This window comes from Symphalangus syndactylus, chromosome 19 (assembly GCF_028878055.3).
Source record: "Symphalangus syndactylus isolate Jambi chromosome 19, NHGRI_mSymSyn1-v2.1_pri, whole genome shotgun sequence".
NCBI lineage: Eukaryota > Metazoa > Chordata > Mammalia > Primates > Hylobatidae > Symphalangus > Symphalangus syndactylus.
This window is the reverse complement of record NC_072434.2, coordinates 37881704-37892082: the sequence shown is the minus strand read 5'-3', so window position 1 is coordinate 37892082 and position 10379 is coordinate 37881704. Positions and strand designations below refer to the sequence as shown.

General features: G+C 44.4%; 1 protein-coding gene across 2 annotated transcripts in view; it reads right to left on the bottom strand.

The window, feature by feature from the left end:
• Positions 1 to 234: 234 nt before the first annotated feature.
• NIBAN1 (niban apoptosis regulator 1) overlaps positions 235 to 10379 on the bottom strand; it is a 253588-nt gene continuing 243443 nt past the window's right edge. For both annotated transcript variants that reach the window (XM_055233612.2, XM_055233611.2), the window contains exons 13-14: positions 7290 to 7401; positions 235 to 5289 (exon numbers count right to left, since the gene is read on the bottom strand). In XM_055233612.2, the coding sequence (XP_055089587.1) occupies positions 4178 to 5289; positions 7290 to 7401 (1224 nt within the window). In that variant the 3' untranslated portion in view covers positions 235 to 4177. The remainder of the gene's footprint in view (positions 5290 to 7289; positions 7402 to 10379) is intronic.

Sequence of the window (10379 nt, the reverse complement as noted above, 5' to 3'; positions counted from 1 at the left end):
ATGTAATCCAATTCCTGGAGACGTAAGCATATGCATTATCAAAGCATAATTACACCTGACCTTAAGTGGCTTCCCTGCAGATTCCTTCCTGACAACAGAAAAGTAAAAGGTCCATGATACAGCAAGAGTGACTCACCTTTTCATTTCAGAAGGCTGTACCTCACAATTCAAGTGTGACATCTGCTTAAAAGATGAAACCAGCCTCCTTCCAAATAAATGACATGTGGTCAGCTCTTCAAGGATGAACATTTTATTGGAATATAGGCACTTGGCAGAGTAAATACATGGTTACAAAGTGTTTTAAGTTTATTTGCTTTATATAGTGACCGGAAAAGTCAATCCACAGTGTCGATTTTTTTTCTTGAAGCTGCAGACTTTAGAAGACAAACCCTCAAACCCATCTCTTTATGGTAAAGTGTGAAGGCACATGTTGCCAACTGTTGCACCGACTGATACTATTATTAAGTCGATGATGTCCTTCCCTTCTCCACATCAAAATTGCTATGAATCACATGTCACTTAACCTTATTATAATGAACGAAAATCACTTTTGTCTTGGGGAAATTGTGAAACCTTTTGAAATCACTAGCTCCGACATAGGAGACTACACAACCAGACTTGAGAATTTTTATAATAAAATATGTAAGGCCAGAAAGCTTTTGGACAAGTTGGAATCTTACCCTGGTAGTCTCCAAAATCTTTTTTTTTTTTTTTAAAGAAAGTTTACTATGTGTAATCCAAGGCGCTTGTGTCTCTGCTCAAAGCTACAAGGGAAAAAATGACAAGCCCAATTTTTTTCAAGGAAAATATTTTTTCTTTGTGAAAGGTCAGTAGTAAAAGAACTAGTTTAAAGTCATGGAGTTTTTGCCAAAAACCATGTCTCGAGGTTTTATGCATTTCCAATGGCTTTGCCCATAGGAGAGATACCCAGAGTGGCACACAGAGGCTAAGGAAAAAAATGCTGTTCATTTAGATCAGAATAACCTTGCTCCAATCTGGAAACCACTGAAATGACACATACAAATCTGTATGAAAAGCAAAAGAAACTCATGGTGATGTGAAGTTATTCCATTGAACATGTTAAAATGAAGACAGAGTATTTTAAATGCACTCTAGTTCCCTGTTCCATCTTCAAATTAAACAATCATCCTGCTTATTCTAGAAAACTTGTCTTTTTTTTTTTTTTTGAGACAGCATCTCATTTTGTTGCCCAAGCTGGAGTGCAGTGGTACAATCATAGTTCACTGCAGCCTCAACTTCCCTCACTCAAACAATCCTCCTGCCTCAACCACCCAAGTAGCTAGGACTGCAGGCACACACCATTATTATTTTTTGTAAGGATGAGATCTTGCTATGTTGCCCAGGCTTGTCTAGAACTCCTGGGCTCAAGTGACCCTCCCACCTCAGCCTCCCAAAGTTCTGGGATTATAGGTGTAAGCTACCGCATCCAGCCCAAGAACTTGTCTTTAGTGAAATATGTACAGAAAATTCTTTGATTATATTCTAGAGTACATCCCGCCAAAGAGTGCCCAGTCCTCCTGACCTACATGATGGATAAAGTTAGGGCACTGATGTTCATCTATCCAATGCAGTGAAATGTACTCTCTTTTAGGGTTGAAAAAAGTCTCTTAGCTTTCCAGGGGGTGCAAGAAGCCCTGCATTGAGCAAAGAAAGGAAGCTAGGGAGCTCCAGTGTGAGGTCAGCCTGGGCTGGGACTCCACACTACTGTCCCAGGGAGTCGGGTAGTCTTTGTGGGGCTGGGCACTGCTTCTTTGGCTTCCTGCCTTCCTGGGCAGTGCATCTGGCCGTCTGCCCCTTGGACTTTGGACTTTACTTAAGAGAAAACTCAACAAGGGCAGAAAGCCCAATTCAAAACGTCTCTCTGCCTGACAGCAGGCCCCAAATAGCCCCAGCACAGCAGTGTTCTGGGTGTCCAGTTCCCACATTTCCCGAACAGCCTGACACATGCCAGGTCCTATGCACCAGGGATATTAAAGTGACTTAAGGAGGCAGGAAGCCATTATTCAAGGCTGTGGGTTTCTAGCAGGAAGCACAGATGATGACTAAACCCTAGTTTCTGTCCTCTAAGAGAGGAGCCTCTTGGAGAGACAGGAAGTAAACCTAATTTCAACACACCATGCTAAATGCCAGGATATGAGTGAGTACTGTGGAAAGCAGAGACTGAGGGAGAAGTGCTCTTTACTTTCTTCACCTATGGTGGGATCCCTCAAAGACATGAGGATTTAAACACTCCAAGAAAAGTTGCAACAATTAAATATGATATTATACAGATACTGATTGTTATTCATGTTTATGACCTAGAAATTCTTCATGGGAGGGCTGAAGAGGGTGATATTTTAATTTCTGGTTAAATGGTTGAACTGTGTGTGAAGCAAATGCTCTAAAGAACTGATAAAAATTTACTCGATAGTGATGATCTAAACAAGTTCTCAACAAATATGTTGAGATCTGATATTAAAATTTGGGGAGGGGCCAGGTAGCTCATGCCTGTAATCCCAGCACTTTGGGAGGTTGAGGTGGGTGGATCACTTGAAGTCAGGAGTTTGAGACCAGCCTGGCCAACATGGTGAAAACCCATCTCTACTAAAAACACAAAAATTAGCCGGGAGTGGTGCTGCACGGCTGTAATTCCAGCTACTTGGGAGGCTGAGAGAGGAGAATCTCCTGAACCCAGGAGGCAGAGGTTGCAGTGAGCCGAGATCACACTACTGCACTCCAGCCTTGGCGGCCAGAGTGAGACTCCATCTCAAAAAAAAAAAAAAAAAAAAAAGTCAGGGAGGGAAACGAAGATGTAATACCTGGGACTGGAGACTTTAGGAAATGATCTGGTATTTTTCTGAAGGAGAAAAGAACTCCTTTTAATCTTTTGGAAGTAAGTCTCTTCCACTTTCAACATTAATGGTTATAGGTCACCATCCGTTAAGAAGATGTGTTTTGTCTATTTCCATTAAAATGTAAGTTCTAGGAGGAAGGAACAAAGTTCTTTTTCACCATGGTATCCCCAGTGCTTGGTATATAACAGAGACTCAGCTTGCTGAATGACCAAATAAATGATTTCAGCTTTTGGTAACATCTTTGGAACTTGAGGGCATACACCTTGGCCTTTGTCTTTATTCATTTATTTATTTATTCATTCATTTTGTGCCCTTCTGGGAATGAACCAGGACTGTTTGAATGGAAAGAGAAAAAAAAAGCTGTCATAGTTTGAAAATTGGCATATGTTCTCTTCCAGATTAAATTCCCTTGGACCTTTTAATTTATGCTAGAACGAGCACCTTATCTTTTCTTTTTTTTATTACTAAGCCCAACACAGTGCGTGGCATGCAGTAACTGTTCAAATAATGTTTGTTTAATTGATGGGTTTTAAGCTCGATAACTTAGCTAAGCCCTTGGCACAGTCTAAGCCTAATTTGGAATGCTTTCAGGCTTACCCAGGCCAAGAAAATTTTCTTGCCTCATCTGAATTTCCTGAAAATGTGATTAATTAATAAGAATCATCAAGATTAATTAATAAGAAATTGATAGCAGGATGAGTAACAGGCCCAGACAGTCCCACAGATCACACCTTCCGCCCTCCATTTCCGCTTAGCTTCTCTTGAATCTATTGGGCATGATTGCCTCTGTGGGGCTACAGCCAGCAGGGGTGACTGTTCATGACCTACCCTCTCTTGCAGCCTGACTGTGGACAAATGCCGAGTCCTTAAGAGATGGTGAAGTAGGCATAGTAGATAGTAAAGCTAGACTTATAGTATACATTTGCATTCTCAAACAAAATTAAAAAGCATTAAAGTGCATAAGAAGATTGCACCACTGAAAACTGCAGAGTATATTCAAAACTGTCATCCTGCTGTTTTCTCAGTCTTCCCTGCAATACTATTCCCTCCTCAGACATCCTCAGCTCCCTCTCACCCCAAGTACGCCATTGCCTTTGTAATTCTTATTAAAATGCTAAAGCAAAAATTCATCGTAGGACAATTCATTTCCACAAAGGTTTGCCTCAGTTGCTCATGCCCCGTGTGCATTTCCCTCTGGTTTTATTATTCAAATTAAGAAAATACTTAAAAATTTTTTGGTAACAGCTTACACGCAACCCCTAAGCGTACCCCTAAAACCCTTTGGCTTTGTTCAGAGAAAGACTTTAGCCAAATTGTCCCTTTCACTCCTCTGAGGGCAGCTCTGGGAAACTCTCCTGACCACCTTCTCCCTCCTTCACATCATCTTTGTGTGACAGCAGGACATCCGGGTTTGGAGCATCCTCCACCACCCACTGACACTCATGAACACGGGGTACCTTGATCTCCTCTGCATTCACACTGGCTGTGGCCTGGGCCGTGCTGCTTTGCCCTCCCTTCTCTTCTTGTTCCTCAGAAACCTGGCTCTCACTGAGGCAGACGGGGTCAGAACCTAAAGTGCAGCCCTCTTGCTGTGAGGCCTCCCCTTCCTCGGTACACTTGCCCCCTCTTCCTTCATGGGCAGCGAGTGTGCAGGCCTCTCCTGGGAGCTCCCCCTCCATGGGCCCCAGGGGCTCCTCAGTGAGCCCTCCACTGGCTGGCGGAGAGGCTGGGCTGCCTACCTCTGGAAATCCCCCCAACTCCTCCCCATGGGCCTCGGGACAGGGAGGTTGGGCCTCCCTCTCGCTGACTTCACTTTCTTCACAGTTGTTGGGATGGGTGGCAGCTGCCTGACTGGGCTCTTTTTCCTCTTCTTTTTCATTTTCTTGGCTCTCCCCATTTGTATCTTCTTCCATCACTGGAGCAGAGTCCACTGGTACTTCCATGGACGCTGTCAGCAACTTTCTGAGCTCCTTCAAAGAACCTGAGGCAGTGATGGGTTCTGGCTCTTCCTGGGCGGGTTCTTCATCCTCAAGGGTCCCTCCAAACTCTAGCTCTGATGAGCGTGTGCCCGGGAGTCCTGCTATGTCCTCTGCTGCCACAGGATTCACCACGGGGTCAACCACTCTTGAAATAATCACCTGCTCAGTCCCATCCAGGGGTGGGCTTGGCCCAGGGAGAGAAAGGCTTTCTCCTTTGGCCAACGAGCTAGGGACCTCAGGCTGCTTCTCTTCCTCCGACTCCTGGAATACTTCATTACTGAGGGTCTCACTACCCAGAACTCCTGGCGGAATGGCAGAAGCTCTCCTGGCAGGGCTGGCCTGGTTTGACCCTGTGAGGGGCTTTAGATCTGTTAAACTGGACACACTTTCACTGGGCAAGGCCATGTTATCTTCAAATAAATTGTGTTTCTTCAAGATAGCGGCTTCCTTTATCACTGAGAGACATCAGAAAACAAAACATGATATCAACACTCTGCCCTGGTCAGCCTGGATTTTCTGATTTTATTGAGAAGCCAAAGTCCCCTTTCAGCCTCTCTGGCTATCCAAATTTCCCCATTTCAAGACCCAGCTTACATCCAGGGAGCCTTCCCTGATGACCAAAGACTATAAACTCTTTCCAAACTCTGAGCCTCTGTAGCATTCATTCATTCATTTATTCAAACAGCAAACATTTGCAGGGCATTTAACATGGGACAGGCCCTGGGAATACAGAGAGGAATAAACTATAGCCTTTGTTTTCAAGACACTCAGGGTCTGCAATAGCATCACCCGTATCCCTCAGGGAGGCCCCAGCACATTTTATTAGCTGCTAAGATGGGTGGCTCCAGTTTGACCACCTGGACTGAAATCTTCTAGGGCAGGCCAGGCCTTACACTTCTCTGCTTTACCTTGCATTACAGTCCTGAATGTGTAATAGGACTCAGTACTGCACATGCAGAGGAGAGGGCCAAAATGAAGATCCGTGTGTATCTAGCTTAGTTTCAAAGGGCTAGTTTCAGAGGGGCAAATCCAATAACAACAACAACAACAGCAGGTGACATTTTTGACCACAGGCCTCCTACTTATGGCTGCGTGGGGGCTGTAGTGCCCAAAAATATCACATCCCAGGGGCGCCATTCATATCAAAGACAGTACAGATTTGTGTATTCGGCATAACTTTTCAGCATCTAGCTGCAGTTTCCTTCTCTAACAAAATCAATATATTGTGACAATTTTCTAACAGACAGCAATAAAGTGTCTGGAGGAAAGGAGTCTTTTTCTAAATCACCCAAAGGTGCACATGGTGGGCTGGCAGTGGCCTTGACCGAGCCCTTCCTTTGTGTAGGCACTGTGCGGACATCTTCATATTGCTGGTCTCACTGGATTCCCTAGAATTAGCTACTGGGACCTGGGGCTTGTGCTTGGCTAGTTTTCATTGAGGAAGGTCTTTTGTGATACTCAAGACCTTCCCAAAGGAGACCAGATATGTTTCAGGCCCACAGTTTGATGGTGGCCCTCTCCAGCTTTTTTTTTTGAGACCGAGTCTCACTCTGTCACCCAGGCTGGAGTGCAGTGGCATAATCTTGGCTCACTGGAACCTCTGCCTCCTGGATTCAAGTGATTCTCCTAGCTCAGCTTCTGGAGTAGCTGGGATTACAGGTGTACACCACCACACCCAGCTGATTTTTAAATATTTTTAGTAGAGACGGAGTTTCACCATGTTGGCCAGGCTGGTCTCGAACTCCTGACCTCAAGTGATCTGCCCATCTCGGTCTCCCAAAGTGCTGGGATTACAGGTGTGACCCACTGTGCCCAGCCCTCTCTAGCATATTTTAAACAAAGTTTTCCTATCCACAATCCAATCCCAGGCAAGGCATTATTCCTGAGGATACTGGGTGCCAGAGTCCCACCGAGACTAGTGTGGCACTGCGTCATCACCCTGCACCTTTTTCTGTCTGGCTGAGTGGAGACTGGGAATGTGTTGAGAGAGCCATTAATAAGCCTTGCTGCTGGAATTGCCTCTTCTCAGCTTTGGTGGGTGGGGGGCAGGGGCAGTTATAAGCCTGTGCCTAAGAAAAGCCCTTTTCCCTTTGTTCTGTCTGGAATAGCAAGAGGAAGACAGCTCTTCATGAGAGTCCCAAGATTTAATCTCACTAAGCCTCAACTTTCTCATCTGTAAAATGAAACTTAAAATTCCCATCTCACAGCATGCATATTTTTGTATTAAAAAGGGAAAATAATATCTAAAGCGCCAGCTTTGTGTGTGCTTAATCATAACGCTCAATCAAGGTTAGTATCCTTCCTTCTTTCCTTCCCTCCCCTCACTGTCTGTCTCCCTACCTCATCAATGTCCATTTCCTCTTCTCTTTTCCTCCCTGACTGGCCTTACAGAGTCCTGTTTCAGGGATGCTCCCCTCTATGGAGAGTCCCTGCAGCACCAGGTAACCTTCCTTACCTTTCAGAGTTTCATCAAGCAGGATCTGATGTAAAATCTCCTCATAGACATTTTCAACATGAATCATATTGGTATGATCAGCAAAGATGAACTGCTCATATTTCTGAAGCTCCTGGAGAGCAAGAGATTAGAAGATAAAGACGAAAAGGCATGAGATGCCTGTTCTTAGAGAAGATACAGAAAGGAGGATTCCCACTCATGATTCCCTTCTTGGAGGGCATAGGAAAAGGACAATGTTGGCCCAGGGGCAAATTACTCAATTCAACAATATTTTATTGGGCTCCCTTCAATTCAATTCACTGTCTAGGCACCATGCCTAACCTCAACACATCTATTACTGTCCATGATAAGGTGCAGAACTCACTCAGCCATTGGTGGTTCCTTTCCTTTCCTTGTACTGGCCACACATTTTATGCACTTCATGGGGGAAGACAGCAGTGATTTTTTTTTTTTTTTATCATCTCAAGGCCTCATTAGCAGGTTTGGAGCTTCCTTTTTTCCCCTCATCACCAAGATGTTTCCTTCTTTCTTTTTTGTTTAATTACAACAGCACTTTACCAAGGTAAGTTACATATAGTAAAATGTACAGATAAGTTCAGCTCAATGATTTTAAATATGTAAATATACTTATGTAACCATAACCTAGATCAAGAAAGAGAACATTTCCATCACCCCCAAAGTTCCCCCGCCCCCCTTTCCAGTCTGCACCTCCCAAGATATGAGTACTGATTTTATACCTATCATGATAGATTAGTTTTTGCTTATTCTTGAACTTTATAGAAATGAAATCATAATTATTTTGCATTTGTTTTTGAGATTCATCCATGTTGCTGCATCTATCAGTAGGTCGTTCCTTTTTATTGTTAAGTAGTATTCATTACATGGATGAACAAAAATTGTTTATTTGCACTGAGGTTGATAAAAATTGAGATTTTTTTTTTCAATTTTCAACCATAAATATAATTGCTGTGAACATTCTTGTACATATGTTTTTGTGGATTTAAGGGCTTGTTTATGTTGGGCATATACCTAAAAGTGAAATTGTTGGGTCATAGGGTAGATGTATCTTAACTTTATTAGAATGGGTCCACTTTGGGGGTTGGGAGAATCTCTAGTCAAGGGCTCTTCAGAAACATTCTCTTTCTCTTCAGCTGGCCCTGACATTCATTGATTCCTTCTAGGATAGCTCAGGCATGGTGCATCCCTTAACTCTCTCTCCTTTCCAAGGGTTTCCAAATGGCTTGCCTCTTATCAGCAGGAGGACAGGGCAGGGATCAAAATGTACCAAATCATATCCCAGTGATTAACTCAGTAATCCTTGCACCTGGTGGTGCTGGGGGAAGGCTTCCCACATGCGGCTCTTGGAGAATCAGGAACTTAGCCATGGAATTTGTGGTCTCTTGCCTGGAAGGACAGTATTTACAGCAGGTGATCAGAAGCACCACCTCAGACAACTCTCAGTGCTAGGACTTTGGGGCACTGTAGCCCAGATCACAGCAGGTAATAATGGGTTCCTTTATACCCAACCAAGAAGAAAGGCAAAGGATTGAAGAGACATGAGCTTCAACGACCCCCAGAGGGTCTAGAGGCAGGACTGTTGCACAGATTTGAGAAAAGCATTGCCCAGGAGACTGGAGACTGCCCTGGACTAGACCTGGGACCTTGGTGGGCCATATCACTGCTCTGTGCCTCTGTCTCTTCCTCTGCTAAATGAGAGGCACAGACTCATGCCTGCAACACCCTTTCATCCTTCCCACGTGGTCTCCCATTCCTATTCCCCTGATTGTCATTCATCCCTCAGGACTGGGTGAAAGCATGACTCTGGAAGTCCTTCCTGGTTGCATAAGCAGAGTTTGGCACTTTCCTTGGAACTCTTCCCCATGAGGCAACTGCTGTGTTCCTCACATGGCATTCTGTTTGCCTGTCTCCTGCTCTCCACTGTGAACTCCAGGACTGCAGGGATGCTGGGCTGGCACAATGCCTGGATCATATGTGATACAAATCTAATAAATATTTACTGACTCAATAAACAGTAGACCTTTAAATTTTCAACCAGCTAAATAATTACGTGGGAAGGAGTACTTTCTATGGACATGTATACTGTCATGAAGTGACCAACTTTACAAAACAGGTCTTCTATGTTGAATTGATTGAACAGGGCCCTAGGTTTACTTCCCTGGGCCAATTAATTTGGTATCTCTGAAGGTAGGTGTTGGGGAGTCAGAATCATTTTTTTCACAGTTCCCCAGACAATTCTAATACACAGCTTGGGCTAAGGTTGAGTACCACAGATCTAGGAAGCCGCTACTTATAGAACCAAGGGAAATGCACTTTAGCAAAATAAAGACTCCTAGGAAGCAGATAATCCCCTCATTCATCTATTCTGCAAATCCAGATATTTAAAAAGCTCTTGATGGTGATCTAATATCCTCCATTACCAAAACCTCTGGGTCACAGTCTTTTTTGAAATGGCCGGGTGCGGTGGCTCACGCCTGTAATCCCAGCACTTTGGGAGGCCGAGGCGGGGGGATCGCGAGGTCAGGAGATCGAGATCATCCTGGCTAACACAGTGAAACCCCGTCTCTATTAAAAATACAAAAAAATTAGCCAGGCGTGGTGGCAGGCGCCTGTAGTCCCAGCTCCTCAGGAGGCTGAGGCAGGAGAATGGCGTGAACCCAGGAGGCGGAGCTTGCAGTGAGCCGAGATCGCACCATTGCACTCCAGCCTGGGCGACAGAGCGAGACTCCGTCTCAAAAAAAAAAAAATTACAAGAGCCTCTTACAGATTGGGCACAGCACACTGTGTTGATGCTTGGAAAGAGGGGAGCAGATGAGAAGGAGAACTCTCCTTACCTTTCTCCTGAGAGAAGGTGGATCTGAGGCCCCCAAACTGCCTTTGTGATTGAAAAAAAAATCCTAAGCAGAACATCTGTGTGCAAACCCACCTAGCAGTGGACACCATCATCATTTGGCTGCTGAACTGTTCTGCCATGTAAGGCCAAGGGCCAATCCCTTGGCTTAATCAAATCCTTTCGTATTAAACGAATATGCCCCACAAATAAATGCCAAATACATCTAATATGCTATGAGG